The 27,059-nt window shown below is 41.3% G+C and overlaps 1 protein-coding gene across 5 annotated transcripts; it reads left to right on the plus strand.

The window, feature by feature from the left end:
* Positions 1-1,561: 1,561 nt before the first annotated feature.
* LPL (lipoprotein lipase) lies at positions 1,562-26,145 on the plus strand (the record flags this gene model as incomplete). Of its 5 annotated transcripts, none has more annotated exons than XM_080676937.1 (10): positions 1,562-1,889; positions 7,871-8,040; positions 12,044-12,223; positions 13,758-13,869; positions 14,577-14,810; positions 16,409-16,651; positions 18,722-18,842; positions 19,568-19,750; positions 21,460-21,564; positions 24,237-26,145. In XM_080676937.1, coding segments are annotated over exons 1-10 (1,434 nt in total). In that variant the 5' UTR covers positions 1,562-1,804. The 5 variants fall into 5 exon arrangements, with proteins under 5 accessions (XP_080533063.1, XP_080533062.1, XP_080533061.1 ...); XM_080676935.1 differs by lacking the exon at positions 1,562-1,889 and adding an exon at positions 1,914-2,199; XM_080676938.1 differs by lacking the exon at positions 1,562-1,889 and adding an exon at positions 2,381-3,113.
* Positions 26,146-27,059: the final 914 nt, after the last annotated feature.

The raw sequence follows: 27,059 nt of genomic DNA on the forward strand, positions 1-27,059 counted from the left end.
AATATATCAACTTAAAAATAGAAACCTAGTCTTCAGGATAGCATACTTTGAATGATTTGGGTAGTATCAGGTGTATTTCATTTTTGAGATAAACTCTAAATCTGAGCCTAGTTGAAATAATATGGCATTTTATCCTCTTAACATACAAATGTAGATTGTGTGTGTGTGTGTGTGTGTGTGTGAGAGAGAGAGAGAGAGAGAGAGAGAGAGAGAGAGGGAATCCACTATAAGATAGTGAATTAGAGGCTTTGATTTTTGAGACTGTTTCTCGGATATAAAGTGGAGAGTATAGAGGTAATTGTCCTTTCTAGCTAATGCAAATCCTTTACACTTAAAAAGATATTTGATAGCATTCTGGGCATTTTGACAAAAAATATAATTTCCAATGTGATTTCATTATTCTTATAATTTTTTGTTTTTATTTATTTTTCATTATTCTTATTACTTTAACTGCATATCTCAATTCATCTTTGCTAATAGCCTTATTTGGATATAATTTACATACCATAAAGTTCAATGATTTAAAGTGTGCAAGTCAATTTTTTAAAAAAATATTTTATTGATTTTTTGCAGAGAGGAAGGGAGAGGGATAGAGAGTTAGAAACATCAGTGAGAGAGAAACATCGATCAGCTGCCTCTTGCACACCTCCTACTGGGAATGTGCCCACAACCAATGTACATGCCCTGGGACCTTTCAGTCCGCAGGCCGATGCTCTATCTATTGAGCCAAACCGGTCAGGGCCAGGTCAATTTTTTTTTTAGTGTATTTACCAAGTTGTACAACCATGACCATAATGTAACTTAAAACATTTTCATCACTTACCCACCCCCCCTCTGAAAACTTCTCCATACTTCCCTTCCCTATTCCCAACTCCAGGCAACCACTAATCTACTTTCTGTCTAGAAGAGTTGCCTATTTGTGGATATTTTACAACATCTGTCTTTTGCGACTGGTTCTTCACTTTGCATAACAATATAGCTTTAGATTTTTTGACTTTGATATTCTGCCTCTGAGGATAAAATGGTATACTTGCATTCTTTGATGAGTTTGGGTATAATTTGCATGAGGGAAAAATTAGAAACTAGTTACAGTAAGAGGGCTTTCCTTCACCACATCAGTTAATACGTTTTGCCAATATTAAAATACCTGATTGTTCAAGCACAAGCTACAGAACAGTGTGTGTTTATGGTTCCCTAAATTGACATTGTCCAGGAGATTTTGGGGGAAATAAACCCTGCGAGTTACAAACAGGATCCCTCAAAAGAGGAGTGGGGTTAAGTTTGGACCAAATGTAGTTTAACAGCTTAACTTCCCCTCCTTGGAAAACTGCTAATCTATTTTGGAGTGATTGTGGAGTATTTAACATAAATCCATATAAACCTGTGCTTGGTGCTTGTGCAGGGGGCCCCGGAGAGCCAGATCCCTTAGGAAAAGCGAATAGGGAATTCACAAATCCCTTCTGCTCTTTCACCCTCTTCTCGCTGGCAGGGTTGATCTTCATCACAGTTTGCTCAAACATTTGGAAGTGAATTTAGGGCCCTCCCTCCAACTTATGATTTTATAGCCAATAGGTGATGAGGTTTATTTGCATATTTCCAGTCACTTAAGCAGCCGTGGAGTGGAAACAGTTGTCAGACTCGATTCCTCTTCCTCCGAGGAAACCTGCCACTTCTAGCTGCCTTTAAACGGCGACTTGACCCGCTCAGAACCGAAGCTCCAGCCTACTCCCGCCTCCGGCTCCGGGTCCATCAGTGTGTCTTCTCCCGACCGTGCCCGGTAGTTCCTACGGAGGAACAAACTCAGATGGAGAGCAAAGCGCTGCTCCTGGTGGCTCTGGGCGTCTGGCTCCAGAGTCTGACCGCCTCCCGCGGAGGGGTGGCCGCCGACAGTAAGTTTTGCGCGCAGACTCCCCTCCACCTGCAGACTCGGCTCTGTGGCCACTTCCACGCTCGGGAGGATGGGAAGGAGGAGGGCGAATGGGGATGCGGATGCGCACCGAGGACTCTCTTAGTCCGAGCGCTGCTCGGAGAAGTCATCAGTCATCCGGGCGGGATCCGGGAGAGGCTGGAAGGCAGTTCTCCCTCCGATCATGCCGGGGCAGCTCGCAGTTCCCGCCCTCCCGGTTCCCGCGCTGTCCGCTCCGCTCCCGTTGCGGCCGGTTCCCGGACTCCCGGCACAGCCGGAAAGGACAGGAGAGTGTGAGAGGCGGGCCGAGGGAGGCGGGAGGAAGGGCTCAGATGGCAGTGACCAGCAGTCACATCCCCGCTCGGGAGGCGGGGGCGCTGGAACGAAAGGCGCGCGGGCCAAGGTGACCCTGGCGTGGCATCGGCTGCGGCTCAGCCCCCGCCTGTGGGAGCGCGGGCAGAAAGTGGCCCCTTTGGAGAAGCCGGCCCAAGGCGGGGGAATGGTTTTCTGCATCCTAGAAGCACAGGGCACTCTCACTCTGCGTCGAGGTGGGCGTGGGGGACCGGAGATGCGAGGCGCGAAGGACTGGGGGCGCCGCATCTTGCTTTCCCCCAGCCCGCAGGGAACCCCTCCAGCTGGGGCTCTTGTACGCTTGGCTTTTCAGAGCGCCCAACAAATCTAGAGAAGGGGTGATACCCCTGAAAACGTGGACTTGGAGGTTGCCAGGTTTCCATTGGTTATCCTTACAGTCTTCTTAGCTGAGCCCCACTTTTGGCGCCGCCGGGAGGCGGCCGCGGTTGAACCCGAGTCGCTGCCCGGGAGCTTAAGGCGTTGGAGGCCAGGAGCGAATTTCTTTCTTGCGGCGGGGGCGGGGGTGGGAGGAACCCGCGCTCAGCCGGAGACCTGTCCACAATAGAGGCAGCCTGCATAACTTGAACCTTCATTCAGCTATCAGAAAACAGCAAGTAAAAAGGATGGGCTATTTGGTCGTATTGAAGTCAACACAGAACTTGCTGCTGTGTTTTTTCTTAAATGATAAAATACAGAGAAAAAAAGAAAAGCAACTGAAGCAAGTCATAAAAGGAGGCAGCGTTTTCTTTTCTCCTCGCTGGTGGAATTGAAGCGCTGGTGGTGCTGCTTGGATGTCCTCTCAGGTGGCCCGTGAGCAGTGGTTCAAGTGATAGTCGAGTTTGTCCCTGGCTTTTGTGTGAGTTTATTTCAGTACTGAATTGTGTGAAAGAGCATGTTTATTAGGTTGAAAACAATGTCGATTCCACTAAAGTTGAACATCTCGTGTGGTGGCACGTTCCCCTTGAATGGTTGCCACTATTCAAGATGATGGTAGGAACAAGCTCCATATTCTTATTTTAGAAAGTACACCATCGAGTAGTGTTACTTCTACCACAAAACGCACACAGATATGTGTCCTCCAGAGAGTAAATTTAAAAAAAATATTTTATTGATTTTTTACAGAGAGGAAGGGAGAGGGATAGAGAGTCAGAAACATTGATGGGAGAGAAAGATGGATCAGCTGCCTCCTGCACACCCCCTACTGGGGATGTGCCCCCAACCAAGGTACATGCCCTTGATCAGAATCGAACCTGGGACCCTTCAGTCCGCAGTCCCATGCTCTATCCACTGAGCCAAACCAGTTAGGGCCAGAGTGTAAGTTCTTGCTAGGCTCTCTGAGAGGTTCAGGACCCTAAATTCCTGGGCTAGTCAGTGTCACCTCTTGGGGTTTATCTTCCTCAGCTCTAAAAGAGGAGTTTGGGCCAGACTCAAATGTTTCTTAGGCCCCTCTGATTCTTACTCTTTGATTTAAATGGACACTTAAGTGATGAAGGAATTAAGTTGGATTTTAACCAGAATGCTTTTACTGGCTGTATGGAGGAGTCATTTTTAAGTAGACTTGAAATTAATTCCTCTCAGTCTCACCCCTCCCCACCCCCCTTCATATTAGGCTTCTTCTAGCGCAGCAACTTCCCCACCCCCTTTTCTCCTCCAAAGGAGTTCATCTGAGACAGTAAGAGTTTCAGAGAAGAACGATACAGGTGTGAGGGAAAGGTAAGTAGTACCTCCTCTGGGCTCTGAGTTTATCTACTCATCTCGAGTTCATTCCAAGAACAGGAGGATAGGAGGCAGGGCCCTCAGTTTCCTTGTTCTTGGAGCCACCTGATCTCTGCGTGGCCTCATCAGGAAACTATAAGAACTAGAATTCGAGCATATGGGTCAGTGCTCAGTAGCTGAAGTCCCATTTGACTGGTCACAGTGAATTTCCAGGCTAACATCTGAATTAAACATGCTGGGGGATGACAGCAAAATAGCAGATACCACCTGCAATGGAGCTGAGCTCGGCATGGGATTGATGGGTGAAGAGCTGTATTGAAAGGTGGGAGTCAGGGGAAGAGTTACAAAGGAACATTTTCACTTTCAGGCAGTGTATTTTTAGCTCAGTCCTCCTTTCTTGCTTTATTTCCGGAGGAGAAATTGGGCTATACAGTTCATTATCTCTATTTTAGATAACAATATTGATTTTCTCCCCCTCATAGAACTTTTTTTAAAAATTTTATTTTCATTAACTTAACTTACTTCTTGGTACTCTGCAGAAGCTGCCTGAGTCAATAATTGTGTCTATCAGTCTTAGAGAGCAGAGGAATGACTGATGAGGTCCTTTAGGAGAGGGAGGTGGTGGGGGGGATAGAAAGTAGAAACTTCAAAGAGAGTTGCATTATAATTGAGCTCTTATACCTCAAGTCTTCTCATAAGTGTCAATCAAATTCATCTGATAACTGTGAGCTGCCTTTGGAATATCTTTACTGGGAAGCTTCATGCTTTTCCTTTGCTAGCAAACAAAAATGTATCTTCTCTAAATTTATCCTTAAAGTGCTTTGACTTCTCAACCTAATTTTATCTCTGTGAGTTATTATCCACATTAAGATAATTTCCTTGTCTTTACATACACACTTAGATTTTTAGCTATCTATTTAGGAGTTTAGGAATAAAGATTACATAGTCATGAAATGCATTAGCATGTAATTTGCTTGGCACCCCCACATTTCCCCTTAGTGCTTAATAAGGACATGTCTGATGGGGCCAGGTTGGCATGGTGGTGCTGATATGATAAGCTAAATTCAGGATAGAGGTCCTTATAAAGAAATACTCCTTAGGTACCCCCCTTTTTACTATTCTAGAGAGCTTTAATTTCCAAGGGGACCGGGTAAAAGATCCTTATCCCCTTCAAAGAATAAGTGCAGAGTGACTAATATTTCCATGTATGGAAACAGTCATTTTCTTAATAAAATGAAGCTGTATCAGTTCATCTGCCAGCCAGGCACACTCCCAATGTATAATGGACAACTGCACATATTAAAAGCTCACAATCAGGATCCATTTTTCTCCCTATCTCTACGTGGCCCAAGTCAGTTCTGTGAGGGCTGATAGGAGTTTGTAAAACACATTCGTCTTTAGGATGCCGAGACATCCTTGAGAGGGCCACAAACACCTATAGTATGAAAATTCCTATCAGAACATCAGAGAGAAGGTAAGGCTGACATCTATGATTTCATTTATAGCATTAAAAACATCACATAGCCTATAGAGTGGTAGTATTTTCCTGTCAAAGGCTTCATATGCTTTCTGTAACTTAAAATGAAAAATACTTTCCTTGCAAAGTGAAATAAAAGTCTCCAAATACAAATTTGCTTGAGAACGTATGAATTTCCTATTATTTTTCTTTGCAAGCAATATACCCAAAATGAGATCTTGGTTGTGGGGAATTGGAGCTCTCCATGAGCTATACAGATAACCTGACATAGGATCTATGGATTGAATAGAGTCTGTGTGTATATATGTGTGTGTGTGTGTGTGTGTGTGTGTGTGTGTGTGTGCATGTGTGTGTAAATGTACAAAGCCAGCCTTAGTAATTACAAAGAATATTCTTAATCATTTCAAAATCACCAGCAACACCAGGACCACCATGTTGCATAATCTAGGAAAAATGGACTAAAAGCTAGTGCTGTCCTCTGGAGTTGTGCAAGGCACAGTCTTAAATATCAGTTTGGCAAATAGGTGGTGGGTGAGATCTATCTGCCAGGTTGTTCAGATTATTCCTGCTTTAAAAAGACTGCTAACTGAACACGTTAAAATAAGGCTGTTAGAGAGGAGGCAAGAGTTATTTGATGTGGAGAGGGACACTAATTTAGTTTTAAATTTTCTAAAGTACTTTCTAACAATAAAAGAACTTCTTGCACATGATACAGAAGCAGATTAAAAATCTGCAATATGTTTTTCCCACTGTCAGAAAAATAATAAGGCCACCAGAGTGCTTCCTGGTTAGGAAGTAAAAGGAAGACCTATAGCTTCAAATAAGATGAAAAACAGAGTGCATTCTTGATGGATGAGTGCATTCCAAGTGCAATTTTACTATATAAATGAAAAAAAGAGCTTTAAATGTCACTCTTATTTGAAGAAATTATCTTAGAATGTTTAGATTCTAGAGATTGGTGTGTGTGTGTGTGTGTGTGTGTGTGTGTGTGTGTGTATGTGTGAGTGATCACCTTGTTATATATAATGAATACTTGGCAAGAAGTAACCACAATACTGTTTTAGGAATTTTGAAAAATAACTATGAAAATTATTATGAAAAATAAAAAGGAAAATGTTGGCCAGTCCTCAGATAAATCGATGATAATTTTGGTTTGAATGCTTGTCTTTCTGCATATGATATCATTCTTATTTTTATTTTTGGCCTCATTTTTGCAATGTTATTTAAAATGACAGATTTTTAGCTTTTGAGTTGAGAAAAGAATAAATGTAGATTAAGAAGTTAGAAGTATTTCTAAATCTCAGTTATTTATCGCCTGAAAGTTTTAAATAGTGAAATCTGACATCTATAAGTTATTACCTTCTTAAAGTGAATAGGCAGGTTATTTTTCCCTTGACAAGAAATTACATATTTCCCCCTAACATGACTTCCCTTTGTGTTTGCTTTGTAAAACAGTCTGATCTTATCTGCCACAGCATTTACTTCAAGTGTTCACTGTGATGTGATATGTACTGTTTACAAATACCCTGTGAAGATTTATCAACATTTAGATTTATTGTCCAGAGAGAAATAGGCTAAAGTTCTCTTTCTCTCCTTACTCATTTTGGGATTAATTATGAAGAACCAAAGTGGATTCTTTCCAAAACCAGCTTTATAGAAGTTTTTTAAGCTTTGACTTTATGGGAGACTAAAGGGATAAGTGGGAAAATAAATATTTGGGGAAAGAGTTAACAATGGCTCAGGTATTTATGAACAACCCACTAAATTACTTTAAAAAATATCTTGAACTGATGTGTCCTGCCACGGTATTGGAACCCATTCCATGTCAAAGCTTCCTCAGGTCGCCAACTTTTCTTTTTGCTAATATTTAAAAAATTATGCTGGTGAAAAGGAAACAATCTTCCCGCAAACTAGCTTTATTCTATACTATTGTGGGATCAAAGATATATGAAATACATGGAACTAGACAACGAGAGAGCCATGAGCTAATGTTCTCTAAGAGAATGATCTTTGAACTGGAACCCGGAGACCTGGGTTCTGGTCCCCATTCTATCTCCCACTAATATCAGCAGCATGACCTTGGCTAATTTATATTTTGAGAGAAGATTGAATTAACTAAGGAATTTCAAATAGCAGACACACACACACACACACACACACACACACCCTGACTGAAGGAGAGGATGGAATATATAGGAGAGCACAATATTGTTTAATTCAGTTATTTGAAGACCATCTCTGTCAACTTTGATCACCACTAGAGAATCATTCTCTTGCAACCCACATTCGTTTTTAAAAAACTTTATAAACACAAATGGTATTGATGCTGGCTGCTTATGAACCTTAAACACAGCGACCATTTCATCAAATAAAGAAAGACAGTCCTCCAATGAACTTCATATCCAATTTTTCCTTTTCAGATATTATAGGAGGAAGAGATTTTACAGACATTGAAAGTAAATTTGCTCTAAGGACCCCTGAAGACACAGCTGAGGACACGTGCCACATCATTCCTGGAGTGACAGAATCTGTGGCTAACTGCCACTTCAACCACAGCAGCAAAACCTTCGTGGTGATCCACGGCTGGACGGTAAGAGAGGCTCTGTAGGAAGGTGGAGTCTGGGGTGGCCTTGTGTCCTGTCCATCCTGCCCTAGTTGTTGGGAACCCAATGATGGGTCTCCACACCCCATACTTCTACTTGCTTCCCGATGGCTTTGCTTTAAACGTGAGTAAAGGCAGTTCTGTCTCAGGCTGGGAATTATGGACTCTGAAGTCACAGGTTCCTGGGTACTTCCCCCAGACAGTGCTGCATTTTACCTTGGTACCTAGTTGGTGCCCGGGAACCAGCCTTCCTGTTATGTGGAAAATCAGGCTTTGCTCAACTACAGAGCAGAATGTAGGTTATCATTTTTGGGAACCAGTGGAAACCTGGCATGATCCTGATTTGTCCAGCACATCTTCGTAAGGAAGACAGCCTGTGAGAGCGAGGAGAGGGCTGGAGTGGAGTGAGGGGGTGTTTGTTCCAGTCCTGGTTTTGCCGTTCTCCAGCTCTGTGATGTGGATCAAGCCACTTCTCATCTCGGCCTCAGCTTATAAATCTGTAAAACAAAGAGGTTGGACTAGGCATCCTTCCACTTCCAACATTCTCCAATGATAAACTTTGGGGAGCTTTTCTAGAGATGAAAGAAGGCTAGCCAGGGAACTGTCATGCAAGATGACTAGAAAAGGTAAAAACTGCCGTTAAATTTACTTTTAAAAACATGAATAAACTAGTTCTCTCTAAATAGGCCAGCTAGTCACTCTATGTGGTGCAGTTCTTACTTAAGTACTTCAGTTGGTTTTTAATATTTTAAATCCCTAGTGAGCAGAGTTCATTGTTTATTAAAAAGGACTTAAATAAAGTGGATGGTTAAAGAGATAGCATCTTTCCATTATGTCAGAGCTTGCAAATATGGTAATAGGTACTAAATTATAATGATTGACATACTTCTAGTCCCAACTGTTATTGACAGTAAAGGACAATTGCTAAAAGTTAGGAATTTTTTTAAAACATGTATTTTTCTCATGCTAATATGACACAGCTAATCCAGCATCAGTAGATGGTACCAATTTCTATCACTGGTCCTACTGTTCATGAAGCCTATTTATATTCTTCTCATCACAGTCCTGACATTTTGAGAGCATGGGCTCAGGGGCTTGGCCACTGGCTGGGGGATTGAGTTTCACTGCATAGAGCTGGCTGGTCTGCACAATCCAGCCATGCTGGTTATGACCTCGGCTTATCTCAGTGAACTCCTTGGCTGGTTCAGGTGGACTCCCTGATGCAGGTGGCAATGAGGGCTTTAGTTCAGTTGTGTGTCTGACAATAAAAAATTTAAAAAGTTGGTACTGGTTTAAGGAACCTTAGAAGAACCTAGAAAAACTTTTCCAGACTGCAGAAGGTGGGTTCTCACTTGGATTTCCCACCCCTTTAGGTTAGTTACAGTATATATGTTGAATTAAAAAAGGAAGGATTAGGTTAGTTCCGTGGTCGGCAAACTGCGGCTCGCAAGCCACATGTGGCTCTTTGGCCCCTTGAGTGTGGCTCTTCCACAAAATACCACGGCCTGGGCAAGTCTATTTTGAAGAAGTGGCATTAGAAGAAGTTTAAGTTTAAAAAATTTGGCTCTCAAAAGAAATTTCAATCGTTGTACTATTGATATTTGGCTCTGTTGACTAATGAGTTTGCTGACCACTGGGTTAGTTAATAGGCAGTTAAGACAAGTACCAATCACAGTAGGAGTAAGTTGGGTTACTTACTCTTTGACAGGCTGCCTCATTTGGAAACATCGATAGTAGAGGAAAAACTTATAATAGGGCCCTAGTTCAAACAAGTAGTTCAAAAACTTATAATAGGGCCTTAGTTCCTGCCTTGTCTGAAGTAGACTGCTCAGCAACCAAGGGCTGAGGACTAAGGGCAGTGAGAAGGTTCTGCAGCTTTGTCATGAGAAACCCAAAGGAACGCTTAGCGTGCTGTGTGCACAGGGCACATCTCAGAAGGCGGTTTAGACACAGCTGTGCTGGAGTTTTGCCACCTGCTTGGGTTTCACAGACCCCTGCCTTAAGCACAGGGTTCTCATTGTGATGCAGGAGGTCCTTACCCCTGGCTGAAAGGAGGAGTGATTAACATTGTTTTCTGAAGAAACGACATCCTCCTCTCTTGAGAGACAGCTGCACAGGGTGGCCCCTAATCTCCAATAGAGGAGGAAGGGGGCAGGACCAATTTCTCAGAGTTTCGGGCAAAGTGGGTGTTCTGGCTGGTTCCCTGGAACATCCAGGCTGCACCAGGACTTGAAGCAGAGTCTCTGGGACGTGATCAAAGGAGATTTAATGGAGTTTCTAATGGGCTAACATCACTTTTGTACTTTTCCTTCTTTGTTTTCTCTTCATGCTTAAAATAGCTCTAGAGTTGGGATTTTATCCCTGCAAGTAGATTGGGAACCAGAATGGTCCCGAGGAATGACTGATGAGGTGGAGGGTAACCTTGAGATCACCTGAGTCTGACGCCTTTGTTCTGTTGGTGGCCGAGTAGACAGTGCCCACATTGTTCATAGCAGTAGTTAGTTAGTGGAAGAGCTGGGGTTGGAGCCAAGATCTCATCCTCAGGCCTGCTTTTTAGTACCACAGAGCACAGCAATGGGGTAAAAAAATTGTGCAGTTTGTTAGTGTCAGGAGTGAGGCAAGTGACCATGTTTAGAGACCTTAGTCTAGAAAATAGATGAGACAAAATGAAAGTGTAAATCTGAAAGAACCTACCCTATAAATCAAAATTCCAAATGAAGTCCCTTGGTTTGCAAATGTTTTTCTATTAGAATTACTCTTAGAAGATTAAAGGTTTTACAGGTCTGCCCCGAAAAGCTGCCTTACCCATATATTTCAGAATCTCCTTTGCTGAGTACTGGTGGCTAACCTTAAAGATATGATCTGCTCTCAGATCTTTTAAGGGTGGGTAGATTTGGGGATTTAAATCAGGTTGTTGCTGTGTACAAGTTTATGGCAGGGTGGTGTGCAATTTTCTAATCTGCAGTTTTTAAGTGTTTCAAAGTGTGCATCTTTCCACAGGTGTCCAACATCTCCTTTCTGAAAACATAAATTAAAAATTTACATAAATAGAGTTAATTTGAGGACCACATAATTCTTTTGACTTTGAATTTTGGGGCCTTTATTAACAAGAAGTAAAGAATTACAGTTGGCAGTCTGCTTACCTCCAAACAGGACCAATCTAATAATTAGGGAAATGTGACCATTAAACCTCATTAATTTCTATGCTAATAATGAAGAATTTGAGAGACTTGTGAAAAAGTCTGAGCTGAAGTTGGTAATTTTCTTATGTATTAAGAAAGAGATTGTTAAGCAAACTTACCTTCTATTAGGAGACATTAGCATGTTTCAAACTATTTTTTCATTAGCAAATTAAATGTGTATGTGACTCTTTATAAGAAAAAAGTGGTCCTTTATCCCCCAAAATAATTCTGTTCAGAAACATTTATTAGCCTAATTGATAGTATTAAAACTGATTTTTCAAATACAGTTTGTAATTCTGCTGCAGAATTTAAACTTGTTCAGATTGATCTTTTCTTTTAATACTTTAAATTATTGATATTTTACTGAATTCATAAAACGTGCTTTTCTTTTTTAAAAAATATATTTTTATTTATTTCAGAGAGGAAGGGAGAGGGAGAGAGAGATAGAAACATCAATGATGAGAGAGACTCATTGATCGGCTGCCTCCTGCATGCCCCACGCTGGGGCTCAAGCCTGCAACCTGGGCATGTGCCCTTGACTGGAATCGAACCCAGGACCCTTCACTCCACAGGCTGAGGCTCTATCCACTGAGCCAAACCAGCTAGGGCCATAAAACGTGCTTTTAAAATTGAAGGCGTACTAAGCCGCAGTCTGCCATCCCTGAACATTTGTGTGGTTTGATTCTTCTGTCTGAACCTATGGGCTTCCTTGTGGGTTTGTTTTCTCCACTTAATGTAGGTGTAATTGGCTGACCTCTGTGACAGGTTGTAGGTGGGTATTCTAAGAAAGCTTGTATCATCCTCTTCAGGTGACGGGAATGTACGAGAGCTGGGTGCCCAAACTTGTGGCTGCCCTGTACAAGAGGGAGCCGGACTCCAACGTCATCGTGGTGGACTGGCTGTCGCGGGCCCAGCAGCACTACCCAGTGTCTGCGGGCTACACCAAGCTGGTGGGGAAGGATGTGGCCACGTTTATCAACTGGATGGTGGTAAGACTGGGGGAAGAAGCCGTGTGCCCAAAACAGATCTCTTGGCTAGAGCTGGACAAATGGCTGGTCTTTGTTCTTTTTCACTCCGTTATAGGTATTTTCTGGGGCAATTCAAATCTCAACACTAGATGGGCATCAGCATTATTATTATTATTATTTAAAAAATACATTTTATTGATTTTTACAGAGAGGAAGGGAGAGGGATAGAGAGTTAGAACATCAATGAGAGAGAAACATTGATCAGTTGCCTCCTGCACACCTCCTACTGGGGATGTGCCCGCAACCAAGGTACATACCCTTGGCCGGAATCGAACCTGGGACCTTTCAGTCCGCAGGCCAGCGTTCTAGCCACTGAGCCAAACCAGTTAGGGTGGGCATCGGCATTATTTTTTTTTAATCCAAAAGCAGCATTATGATAAGAATGATAAAACCATAAAGCCAAGACGTAGTCCTGTCCTGCTCTGTCCTTTGATATTTTCATAGTGAATAGATTTGCTGAGACCAAGAACTAAGTGGGCAGAACAAAGAAAAGCTTGTTACTCCTGGGCCTAGGGAAGATGTCATGCTTGGGCCCTTCCTTCCCTAACAGTTGGCTGGCACATGACATTTTATTCTGGCTTTGGCCTGTTGGGATGCTGATCTACTTGATGAAAATATTAATGGTACTTATCCCTTAGTATGGATTAGGGGTCCAGGCTTTTGTTGAGGGTTAGGGGAATAAGGGGAGTGAGCTAGCAAGAATGTGGCAGGGACAATCTGTAGGATGTGAGGTGATCAGGGCCAGGAGTTCAACTTAGCTTCCAGTTTTACCCACACAACTCAGTGAGGCCATCCTCTAAAAATTAGCTTTGAAAAGTTTCCTGGGATGGAAAGAACAGGGCCAAATTACTTAACTCAGATGCTTAGAGGTAAACAATAAACTGTGTTTATTGGACTGACACTGAAAAGTTGACATTGATTCTTTTGCTAACCAGGAGAGTGAATTTGGGCAAATCAGATCACCTCTCTGGACCTCAGACATCTCATCTGTTGAATGAGGAGGCTGGGCCATATATATGTCTGTGGTCCTTTTCCCTGTAATATTTTCTGATTTTTAGACATTGCTTGGCTGACCTTAAAGAATAAAGAGTTGCAGGATATTTAGAGTAGGGAATAATGGGTTAAAGTTAAATTTGTGTATTTGTGTGTGTATCTATATGTATACATATGTGTATCATACAGATATACATATCTATATATAACTCTAAGCATGCATATACATGCATACACATATTTTCAGATATATGGAAATCTCCATACATTTCAATTTCAGATGTATTGAAAAGCTTTCTAATTCAAATATGTTGTTAAGGAAAAAGAAAAACTCAACACTAGAGGATATGTCTTTCTTATCTGTAACACAAAATTAAAATAAGTAGAATTAGTTTTCAGTATTGCCTATATTTTGAAAACAATATTTATATTCATTTTTCTTTTAGCTTTGATCTTTTGCAAAGAACTGTAAGAACCCTTTTTTTCTTTCTCTTTTCCAAAGGAGGAATTTAACTACCCTGTGGATAATGTCCATCTCTTGGGATACAGTCTGGGGGCCCACGCTGCTGGCATTGCGGGAAGTTTGACCAATAAGAAGGTCAACAGAATTACCGGTAAGAAAGCAGTGCCTTTCATCTTACAACAAAAGAGTTGAGATGCCTGTCATTCTGAAAGAGAATGGGAATGTTTGTCAAATGTGTTCTGGGTATCCCCAGCCACTTGATTATCTCATGGGAGTGCTCTTTTTTTTCTGGTGAGATAGAATATAGGCCCTTGCTCTTACTGGCAGACCATGCACTGGCAGAAGGGAAACAGAGCTGAGTAAACACAGAGAGCCCGCGGTGTCCCTCCTCCCTTTGCCCCGGGCTTTGGGAGTGTGTTGCCCATATGCTACCATTGAAGGAAATCAAGTTATCCTGAGTGAAAACTACTAATTCATACTCACAAATATAAGAGAGCAGTAATGCTTAAAATTCCCTATAAATTTCATTTTTGAAGGAACTAAGTTTACTTTTCTGACTCTCAGTAATTTAAAGATCCTATTAAGAATCTATGAGGATCAACCAAAGGACTTGTATGCATGCATATTAGCATAACCAATGGACAAGGACACTGGGGCGGTGGGGGCTTCTCATGGTGGGGGTGGGAGTGGCAGGGAGGGGTTGATGGGGGAAAAAGGAGACATATGTAATTCTTTAAACAATAATAAAAAAAAAGAATCGGTGGGGCTGCCAATTTATTCAAATGGTGATACTGATGGAGACTAAAAACAATAGGAATTTAAAAATCTTGAGGCCCTTTTCCCCTCCTCCCCATCAAGGCCTAGATCCAGCTGGACCTAACTTTGAATATGCAGAAGCTCCAAGTCGTCTTTCTCCCGATGATGCGGATTTTGTAGACGTCTTACACACATTCACTAGAGGGTCACCTGGCCGAAGTATTGGAATCCAGAAACCAGTAGGGCATGTTGACATTTACCCGAATGGAGGCACTTTTCAACCAGGCTGTAACATTGGGGAAGCTATCCGTGTGATTGCAGAGAGAGGCCTCGGAGGTAAATATGATTTAGAAGTTAATTTCACATAAGTTGTGTTCTTAACTCTTATCAAGCCAGTGTTCTACCATTCTCCAAAGTATGTCATTTTAATATACACTTTTAGCCGAGTTACGTTCCTGATGACGTGTAGACTACACATAATAACACATTTGGAGGGACAAAAGACAAGCAAGGTGAGGGTTAGACAAGGAAGCTCCACTGCCTTTGATAATAGCAGCATAGCATGTTGTCATACTTTGAATGTAGTTGTAGAACCAGTAGAGTTATTTTGAATTTTATGGAAAGTAAGGGACATGTTAATTAGTCCACACTTCTTTGTCATGTTTTAAAGAGATACACAAATCAGAAACAAATCACCATTCTCTAACAACAGATAATCCAAAATTCTAAGAAGAAAATATAATATTGGCTTAATACTTACATTAATAATTATATTAGCTTGTGTTAAATATATTATTTGTCTTAAGGGAACTTTGTATACTTTGTAGACAATGGGATATACCTGTAGAGAATATGTTCAAGACTTTTGTGCACATTATAAAACTTACAGCATAATGTTACTATTTTCAATAATTATGAAAGTTTATGGTAAGAGATATACTCTTATGATATCAGTGATTATTTCTATAATTCATTTAATGTAAATATCATTAGTAGTAATAAAACCCTTGAATGTTACATAGCATCTATGACAAAATACTATTTATTTAATAATTATGCCCTTATGATGAGATTTCTAGAAGAATTTGGGATTATTATATGCTTTAAATATAAGAGAAGGATACTGGCTGAAATCAGCTTCTACTTTGGATATCTCCTATGGTGTCCTAGACATACAAATATAAGAGAGCAGTAAAGCCTAAAGTTCCCTATAAATTTGCAACTTTTACATTATTGGAGGTAGTTGAGAAGCTGCCACCAAGAATAGCTCCTTAAATAGGATATACAATAAAAAAGTCATAGGACTAGATCCTGAGGCAATTTTATTTAAAAAAAAACAAACCCTTCAGCCCTAACTGGTTTGGCTCAGTGGATAGAGCATCGGCCTGCGGACTGAAAGGTCCCAGGTTCGATTCTGGTCAAGGGCATGTACCTTGGTTGTGGGCACATCCCCAGTAGGAGGTGTGCAGGAGGCAGCTGATCGATGTTTCTCTCCCATCAATGTTTCTGACTCTCTATCCCTCTCCCTTCCTCTCTGTAAAAAATCAATAAAAAAACCCCAAAACCAAAAAACAACAAAAAAAAAACCCTTCACCTGAGGATATGTTTTTAAAGAGAGGAAGGGAAGGAGAGAGAGAGAGAGAGAGAGAGAGAGAGAGAGAGAGAGAAAGAGAGAGAGAGAGGTAGAGAAACATTGATCAGTTGCCTTCTGTACACACCCTGACTGGGGATTGAACCTGCATCCTAGGTATGTGCCCTGGCCAGAATTGAACCCGAAGCCTTTTGGTGTACAGGACAATGCTCCAACCAACCGAGCTACCTAGCCAGGGCCTGAGGTCATTTTATTCTTAACACTACACCTAAACATTCTAGACGAGGCACTCATTGAGGACTTTTACAGAGTTGAAATTTTCTTTGCTTCCCTTTTTCACCAGATGTGGACCAGCTGGTGAAGTGCTCCCATGAGCGCTCCATTCATCTCTTCATTGACTCTCTGCTGAATGAGGAAAACCCCAGTAAGGCTTACCGGTGCAATTCAAAGGAAGCCTTTGAGAAAGGGCTCTGCCTGAGTTGCAGAAAGAACCGTTGCAACAACGTGGGCTATGAGATCAATAAGGTCAGAGCCAAGAGAAGCAGCAAAATGTACCTGAAGACTCGTTCTCAAATGCCTTACAAAGGTAAGCTCGAGACTGCTGTAAACAGGAAAATCAATTTGATCCCACTTTTTTGTCATGCTCATTGCATCACACATACTGATGCTGTTCATTGCAACAGAGATGATAAAATGATGTTACTAAACACTGAGCCCAAATTGTGTTTGTTGGTAGAGAGGGAGTTGCATGGATCCACTTTACTGAAGCACTGAATTCCTGTTGCCAGGAAGGTCCAGCGCACAACCTGCCTGCCCTGTGCAGCAGCCCTGCTGGCCACCCTCCTCTGTAATCATGACCATTAGCATGGGCCAGCCCATTAGTACAAGATTCAGAGCTAATTTGAAACCATCCATCGAGAGTCAGCAAACTATGGCCCATGGGCCACATCCAGTCACCACCTGCTTTTGAACATAAAGTTTCTTTTTTCTTTTGGTTTGTTTTCTTTTTTTACAAAACCTTGTGTCGAGGGCTGACTTCCAATAGATCACAGTGAGGGAGCTGCTCTGCTATGTACAGAACCCTGACCCAGAAGCAGGTCGTCTATGAATGGTTTAGCACCAGGTTCCCCATGAATGTGTGTTGCGTGAAGGGTGAGGGTGTACATAAAGTTTTATTAGAACCAAGTCACATGCATTTGTTTCTGTATAGACTAAGGCTGTTTTCCTGCCACCATAGTGGAGTTGAGTAGTTGGGACAGAGACTGGATGGCCTACAAAGCCTAAAATATTTACCACCTGGCCCTTTACAGAAAAAGTTGGCCAGCTCCTAAAGTTTGCTTTAAGTGAAGGGAAGAACTACCTGTATTTTAAACTACAACTATTCCTGGGAGGGGAGAATATATCAAACCTCCTAAGGTATTTGCATTTCATTATGAATTTGTTTACAGTTAAATTTAGAGCAAGACCTACAGGAACTGAGGAGAGACAGGAGAGGGGATAATCAGGTACCTGGCCAGAAGGACTAACATCAGAAATTCTAGCTTATGTGCAGCCAATGGAAGTCCAAGGGAAGGAATGATATTAAAGAAAATAGATGTGACAGAGGCATCTGTTTGTGAGGTGGTTTGTGAAACTGCAGAGGTGCATTTGGTGGCCTGGAGGTTTGGAGCTCCTATAATTCAAGGAAGCCTTTTAAGTCATGAGCAAACCCTTTGTTTCCCTGACTCTTCAGAATGAGGAAGTGTGTGTGAGGTGTAGAGGAGACCAGGCATTCTGCATGATGCCACTCAGTGCTCCACCATTGTCTCTGGGGCACTCTGGCAGCCCTGACTTTTCCTGCTTCAGTCTGTGGTGATGCTTGCAAGGGCTCCATTTAACATCAAATTCTGTTTCTCTTCACCCTGTAGTAGCTTAGTCTGCTGCCTCTCCTAGTCCTTATTGTCTCCTTCATTCCATCTTCTCAGGGTTTTTGGTAGAGATAGGTAGAGCAGGGAGGAGACGTTCAAGTTCAAAGTCTGTCTCTAACACAGGATGCTTTAGGAACTGATAGTCTTTATGGCCTCACTGGTGATCCAACGAAACAAGTCTTATTGTGAGACTGCTATATACCTACTGTGCTAGACGATGGGGGAACAGAGGATGAACATGATCCTCTGACCTGGAAGAGCTTAAACACAGGGTAGGGAGGTCAGCCATACCCATGAAGCATAAAGAAACATAGTCACATACAGTGACACAGTAACAAATGCCAAATATGCCTGGTATAGAAACTTAAGGACATGTTAGCCAAGAAAGAGGTGGAGTTCATGGAGAAAGCATCATGGGTAATTTGGCATTTTGATTTAATCTTTCGAGTACCCCATCAAAGATGACTACTTCCTAGGACTGCTTGGCAATTCAGATACACCTGGATTTTTCCTCTCCACTGCAATCCCACTTTTCTGAAAAAGAGTAGAAGTCAAGGTTTGACTTTTCTAGTCGCAAACACCGTACAGACATGAAGAAATCTTTTTAAACCACACTGATAGTCGTGTGTGAGCACTTCCTACTTGATCACTAGTGAAATCCCATCTGTGGCTCTGAATTGCCTGCTTTTGGGGGGCTGTGATGTTTCCATAAAGACTGATCAGCACTTGTTTCTATTTTCTCCCTACAGTCTTCCATTACCAAGTAAAGATACATTTCTCTGGGACTGAGAGTGACACACAGACCAACCAGGCCTTCGACATCTCTCTGTACGGCACTGTGGCCGAGAGTGAGAACATCCCCTTCACCCTGTGAGTAGCCGCATGCATGGCCTCCAGCTTGTGGGTTTGCCACGGCCCTGCTACCTGCCAGAGCCATTGATCTGAGGAGCAGAAGAGGAGTAAGACACCTAGAAAAAGAAATATTAAAGAGAATTTTAAAAAACTCTATATGGCAAAAGAAGGTCATGACAGTGGTGCATATAATAGCATAGATTAGAAACAAAGTAAATGTCCAACATTGAGGCCATGGTTAAGTGAATTGTGATTTAACAAGTCAACAAAATCAACCTAGCCTCTAAAAACTATAATTATATAAAACTAGGTAAAACATGGCAAAAGTAGAAGGCAAAATATGTAGTGAAGAAAGAAAGAATAGAGAATTTTATGTACACTGTGATTGTTACAAAACCAGCACATGTTCACATATCAATACAAATTGGAAGAGAATATATAAAAATGAAAATAATGTCTCTGAATAATTGGCTAATGGATTTTTTTCTTTTAAAATTGTGTAAAATGGTTCATATTACTAGGATAAAAGTTGGAACTGATGAAAGGGATGGAGATATCTTTTGAAATACATTAAATGCCATTGACATTCATCTTGAATATTTTGTTGGACATTTTTTGCATTTTTAAAATAACCTCCTCCTCCCCCAACAATAAAGCTATTTATATCTTGGGAGGAAGAAAAGGGGAAAAAAACAAACAATTGATTCCCATAACTAACCAAATATGTTGATTTTTGTATTCAGGCCTGAAATTTCCACAAATAAGACGTACTCCTTCCTCATTTACACGGAGGTGGACATTGGAGAACTGCTGATGTTGAAACTCAAATGGAATAGCGACTCATACTTCAGCTGGTCTGACTGGTGGAGCAGCCCTGGCTTTGCCATTGAGAAGATCAGAGTGAAAGCAGGAGAGACTCAAAAGAAGTAACTACCTTTATTTTTCTCCACTCCCTTTAGACTCACTGTAATGCCATTACCTAGAGATAGTGTTTCTGGAGCCTTCAATACTCAGATGAAACTTTAGTGAGTTTTGTCTTTAAAACGATATCAGCTAGTAAGTGAAATAAGTCAGACAGGGAAAAATGGATGCCATATGATTTCACTTATATGTGGAATCTAAAAAACAAAATAAACAACAAAACAGAAACAGACGCATGGATACAGAGAACAAACTGATGGTTGATAGATGGGAGGGAGTTTGGGGGGCTAGGTGAAAAAGGGGAAAGGATTGAGAAGTACCAACTGGCAGTTACAAAATAGTCACAGGGATGTAAAGTATAGCATAGGTAGTATAGTAGACAATCTACACTAATAAAATAGAAACATGCTAATTGACCATACCTTCGAGACACCCACCAGCCTATCAAGAGTGAATATGCAAATTAACCCAACAAAGATGGCGGGTTAATTTGCATACACAGGCGCCAGGCGGCTGGGGGTGGGGCAGGAGGCTTGGGTCATTGCCATGGCGATGCTCTGGGCCTCTGGGCAGTGTGGGAAGGCAGAAAGGCGGCTCCAGGCTGGAGCGGAAAGGCTGCTCCTGCCAGAGCGAAGGCGGTGCCGGCAGCCAGGGGAAAGAAGGCCCATTCGTGCACGAATCTTCGTGCATCGGGCCACTAGTATTGTAATAACTATGTATGGTGCCAGATGGGCACTAGACTTATCAGGGGGAATCATTTCGTAAATTGTATAAATGTCTATCCACTATGCTGTACACCTGAAACTAATACAATATTGCATGTCAACTGTAATTGAAAAATAAACAAAAAAACAATGTCAGCTAGATAATGACACCTATAATTTTGGGGGGAGTGTTCCTTAATTATCACACCAGGGAAGTAACAGTATTTCTGAATTTCACGAAAAGACAACATAAGCCCCGCATTGGTCACAGTTACGTGTGAGAGCTGAGGTGAGAAGTGGGGAATCTCAGTTTCTCATTTCTCACTGCTTCTTGCAAGCACAGAGCCGCTATGGAAAGAACCTCGGAGATGTTACTTTCACATTCAAAGATTAGAACCAACCTCTTCAAGAAGGATGAGATGCCAAGATAATCTCACCCGGACTCTCCAGTCCCACCCTACACTTATCTATACAATGAATTGCATAGAGAGCCCCGTAGGATTGAGAACTTTTATACGAAATGTACAGGGGTGTTGCAACCTACAGTGCCAATATAATATTGTTAGTGAAAATATGACTTTAAAACTTAGGATTGATAAGTATTTCTCTTTGGTCATTTTATTTTATAACTAATAATAATAATAATAATAATAATAATAATAATGGGGTGTGGCTGGAGGAGCAGAGCATTCCGTTCTGTAGCAGGGCAAGTTGGAAGCTGGTTTGTGAATTCCCTAAGGCAGACACTCAGAGGCAGTGAAACTGATCTTGTATCATCTCTTGGTGGAAGCCTGGTGATTTTAAGGATGCTCCAGGGTGTTGTATGCCAGTTGCATAACCCTCTGATTCAGATGTCTTGCTGATCAGAATGGCCTGTGTGTAAACAGTTAATTATTAGAAATATAAAAAAATTAATCAGACCAGTCACGTGGGATTTAAACAGCCTTGATTTCTGAATGGTCTTTTTCATTGTTCCATATGGCATATTCACATCCCTTTTTCCCCCACAGGGTGATCTTCTGTTCCAGGGAGAAAGTATCTCGTCTGCAGAAAGGAAAGACATCTGTGGTATTTGTGAAATGCCACGACAAGTCTCTGAATAAAAAGTCTGACTGGTGAGCATCATGGGCTAAAGCTCTCTGGGTATCCCTCACGAGGAACAGAGGCCTTCACTGATTCTTGTGATCAGAACCTTCCGGTGGTCTTCTTTAGCCCTTCTGTACACACATCAGACTGGTCCATTTGTTTTTTATCTGTTTCTTAAAAACTTTTTTTTTTTTAAATTGATTTCAGAGTGGTAGGGAGAGAGAAATAGAAACATCAATGATGAGAGAGAAACATTAATTGGCTGGCTGCCTCCTGCACGGTCCACACTGGGGATTGAGCCCGCAACCCGGTATATGTCCTGGGAGTTGAACTGTGACCTTCTGGTCGATGTTCAACCACTGAGCCACACTGACTGGGCTTTTCTGTCTCTTTCTGTTCTTTTTGCCAGCTCTGGCCTTCATCCCTGACACACTTTTTAGATTTTATTTTACTTCTTCAACAGCCACAAAATCTTCACTTTTTTCAAAACCACTGGGTTCAGTGCTTTTCCCTGTGCTGCGTCCCTTCTACCTTTATGACCCCGTGTGCAGAGCATACAGCACAAGTTAGTAGTCATGTGGCTGTGGATGCCGCTCCTCCCAGGAGAGCGAAACATCAGCTGCAGCCACATAGTCCTTCAACGATGCTCTAAGTGCCAGCCGACTCAGGGACAGAGAGTCAAAGGGGCAGCCACCAAGCATCCGTCTCAAAACTCTAAAGATGGGGCGTTAATGGAGTTAGAGTGTAGGAGGCTGGTCTCCTTTCCACCTCAGAACAGCTCCCTGGCTCTTTCCTACCTGACCTTGAAGGCTAATCCACGTGGCAGCTGTCAGCTGAATCTTTCCAGAGCGTCAGTACTAAGTGGAGACTAAGCATGTGACCTTCCCCATCCCTTCCTACATTCCTGCACGGTGCCACTTCCATTCCTCCACGCATTCCCCCGTCAGGCGCCAAGTGCTAATGTGAGAGACAGGCAGGGAGAAAGAGGAGAAAGCTTAGATCATGCCCTACAAGCCAGTGACACAAGAAGCAATGGGAAAGGCTGGCCACAATGTTATCTGGAAAGAGAAAAAGCAATTGCTTTTGGGTTGTCTTCTCCCAGTTACATTTGTAGACAAAAGTACAGAATAAGAATTGCCTAATGAGAAAAACATATTAAAGACCTACATGGAATATATGTATTATTTTTAATTTCTATTTTTAATGTAATGTATCCATGGATAATTATAGATTATGGGCAGATTAGGAAAAAGAGGCAAAATGAACATCACTGTGACTCTATCACCTAGGGACAACCCCCAATTAACTTTTTAATATACAGGCAGGTCTCGCTTTATTGTGCTTCCCAGATAATGCGTTTTAATAAATTGAAGGTTTGTGGCAACCCTGCACCAAGCAAGTCTACCGATTCTATTTTTCCAACAGGCTCAGATGATGGTTAGCATTTTTTAGCAATAAAGCATTTTTAAATAAGGTATGTGCATTGTTTTTAGACATAATGTTATTGCACACTTAATAGACTGAGCAAGCATGTCAAACTCGTAGCCAGTGGGCCCTGTGGCCTGCCAGCCATGAGTCTGACATGCTTGTTAAATTTTCTATGCACTGGGAAACCAAAATATTCATGTGACTCACTTTAATGTGACACTCACTTTATTGCAGTGGTCTGGAACCAAACCCGCAAGGTCTCTGAGATATGCCTGTTATATTTTCAGACTTTCTCTATGCATATATAGTACGTATATATTTTACATTATTTTACAAAAATGGAATCCAGTGGCAAGGTGAAGCTATCTGGATTACAAACATTAATGTAAGACACTCAAGATAAATTTGAAACGGAGACTAGTTAGTGGCATAGAGACTGTTCTAATAACAGGTTCATTGCTTTTGAGGATTGTTTTTCCTCATCACAAATTTGAGGCAATTTCACATTTGCTTTAACTCTTAGAAAGGGACTCCTATGTGAAGTTTTATACATGAATTTATGTCACATACAAACATACACAAACATACATGTACACACACACTTTCTCCCAAAAATACTCACAACTTTAAATCTACATGTCAATGTAAAAACAAATAAACCCCAAATTAGGAAATTGCTCCATCTGTTTATAAGGTATTTCTAGTCATATTATTTAAAAGTTATAAGAATTTACCTGAGAAAGTCTAATGATACTTATCTGATTATAGAATTACTGAGACAACAAATACTTAGGCAGCATTTTTTTAATGCATCTGAACTTATCTAGGTCATTATGAACCAGACTAGCAACCTTTTGCAGTTTCCTTCTGTGACTAAGTTAATCAATCAACAAAGTTTCTTTTTCTGATATAACTCTTTAGAAGTCTCATATCACAAGAAAAAAAAAACACACCCACACAAACTAGGCATTTCGTTTGGCAAGTTTAGAAGTAAGACATCTTCCTAAATTTCGAAACCACTGGGTTCAGTGTTCTGAGAATGAGAGTCTTTATTGGAACATGGCTGAGTAGATGATACAGTACCTTTCCTCTCTAGGAAATGCAACCTTGCTCTGACCCATTTTCCACGTCTTCCCTGGTTTATTCTCACTTTCGTTTTGACCTTTCAGTTGAAATCTTTTACATCCTGAAGGTGGTGGGGGAGGGGAGAGGGTTGTAAAACACTAAGCAGGTAATAAATCACCCTTCTCTCTCTCTCTTTTCTTTTTCTCAGAATCTGCAGAAGGAAGAACAGCACACGAATTCTGTGAAGAATGAAGTAACTTTTACAAGAGATGCCCAGAGCTTTGGGTGGTTAAAAGTGAAATTTCCTGAGTATTAATCCCAGCTATCCTTGTTAGTTATCTTAAGAGACAGTTTCAAATACTAGAAAGTGGCTAATTTAATCTGAGGAGTACAGTGGCCAAAGAGCACGCCTTGCAACATTAAAAAACAAAACAAAACCCCGGCAGATAGGAAAAGCACTGCATTTTGTCCTTTGAGAAAGAAATAAGAATTTGTTGGGCTTGTGGTAAAATAATAAAGCTTCTTTATGTAGTGACGTTAGCCATAGCCTACAATTAATTAGAACCTCATATTTTAGTTGGAATTCTGCATTTTCAGGATCCATACATTCTCAAAGTTTACTCCAAGCCTGAATAGAAAATAATTTTTTATGGCTTGAGTGCGACTTATTTCCTTACCGGTCAAACACCTTTTTTTTTTTTGGAATGGCTGCCCTCTTGCCATTGGTTGCAGCCCAGGAGTTTAACCAGGAACCAGTGACTGGAGGGAGGCGTGGAGAATGGAGTTCACTGAACCTTTAACACTTCCTGTGGTTGGTTGCATCATAACTGTTACAAATTAAAGGAGATATAAAATTTAGAACAATTAAGTCTTAAAAGGCTTTACAGTTTATTGCTTAATCTCTCCCCTCCTTTTCTTGCTTTGTCTCTAAGTTATATTTTAACAGTGTTCCCTGGGTAGGTGTTAAAATGAGCCTGTCACACTTAGCTGACACATAATTTTCACTATGGAGAAATGATCCCATAATTTTAGCATCAGATTTCCAAACTATATTCACCGATGTGAAGTTGTTTAATATCTAATGGTTTCTATTCGACTTTAGGCTTATCTCAGCCCTGCTTCAGCCATACTTTGAGTAGGACTCTTTTTTTCCTGGTTTTGAGAAGAAAATGTGTTCCAAGTCAAATTCTGCATCACTCAAATGTCTCCACATTTTAGACCAGGACCACTTTTACTAAGTAGAGAGATGGAAAAGTCACTGGGACAGATTCATAAACAGTGCTTAAAACCATCCTGCGTGATGAAAAGAATCATCAATGGCCACAGCCACATGAAATGTCATGAGAATTGTTTTTAACAACTAGTCAGGAGTGAGTGAGCAATTATTTATAAAATAGATCTCCTGCGTTCAGAATGCTTTTCTATCTATTAATATAAAATGAAGTCAAATATCTCAGAGGCTATTGCTGGGAATCCAAACTGTGAACACATGTGGGCACCTGAACACATGCATACTCACATATGAAGCACCGTGTACGTTACTTATTCAGTGCAGCTCAGAAGGTGAATGATCAAAAGATGTATTGGGATTTGTTGGCTTAGAAAGGTTCTGGAGTTCCATAACGTCTGCCCTTCATCTGAGAAATACGGTTGTACAGAGTAGGACGAATGTTGTGATTGATATCAGCCAGTTTGGCATGAATTCTCTCTAAAAATAAATGTTGTGTGATTCATGGCTGGCATCCCCCTTTATTGTAATTCATTAATTTTCTGGATTTGAGTGCATAAACTTAAGAACATCTGAATCAAATCAGTGCATGGCCCTGGGAACTCTGGCTTCTGTGGACTTCACTATATATTAACAATGCTTTGGCTTTAAGTGTTATTTATTAGCTGTAAATATATGTGTGTATGTGTAAAAGGGTTGTACATATGGGAAAGGTCGTCATGGCTATCTGCATTTATAGGTGTGCGGTGCTAACTTTGTACATGTCTTTATTGGTGACAGTCTCACTGAGCCAACCGACTCTGATGAAGAAATACAATAAAATGGGCTTTAAGAAAAACAAATTTACTTAACCATGTGAAGTTTTAATAAAATTGACATTTTATTACAACACTAAGTCATTATTTTGTATAATTTTAGTCCCCTAAAGTAGAAGTTTATTCTTAGGGCAGATTCATTTAGTAAATTTTTACTGAGTAACCACTATACTTAGTAAAAAATATGGCTTCTAAAATAAGAGTGCACATTATGTACATTTTTTATATTGACATTTGTACAGGGCCATACTTAGAGACCCTTTATTTATTTATTTGTCACTAAATTACAGCCCATGGGCCAAACAAATCCACTGTGACTTATTTTTCCATGGCCCACAAGCTAAGAATTTTTTTTAAAAATAATTTTTTTTTTTATTTTTCAATCACAGTTGACATAGAATATTATATTAGTTTCAGGTGTATAACATAGTGATTAGACATTTATATAACTTATGAAGTGATCACCTTGATAATTCTAGTACCCATCTGACACCATACATAGTTATTAGAATACTAGTGGCCCAGTGCTCAAAATTCATGCACATTAAAAGGGAATTAATTAGAGGAAATATTTTAATATTGCTATTTGCCCTTTCTCTATAATGGAAGTGTCAAAGATGAAAGAAAATTAGTAAAATGTATATGAAAATCTTCCTCCTGACAGAGTCTGGGGCACTCCGCAGGACCCAGAGTCAAGTCCCTGCCCACCGCGTGCACCTCAAAATTGTGCGAGACCCAGATCTGGCTGGCCCCACCCCCACTGGGCGAGATCCAGACCCAGCCGGCCCCACCCCCGTCAATCCTTGCCAGGCGGGGGGCGCAGCCTCAGGTCCCCTGGCCCGGCGCCAGGCAGGGGGCACAGCCTCAGGGCCCCCACCAAGCCCTGCTGGGTGGGGAGTGCAGTCTCAGGTCCCTGCTGATTGTTCCATATGGCTCATTACGGGAACCCCTTCTCCACTGTGGGCACAGCCATCTTGTGATGGCATGA

The sequence above is a fragment of the Plecotus auritus genome, assembly GCF_963455305.1.
Source record: "Plecotus auritus genome assembly, chromosome: 6".
Taxonomy (NCBI): Eukaryota; Metazoa; Chordata; class Mammalia; order Chiroptera; family Vespertilionidae; genus Plecotus; species Plecotus auritus.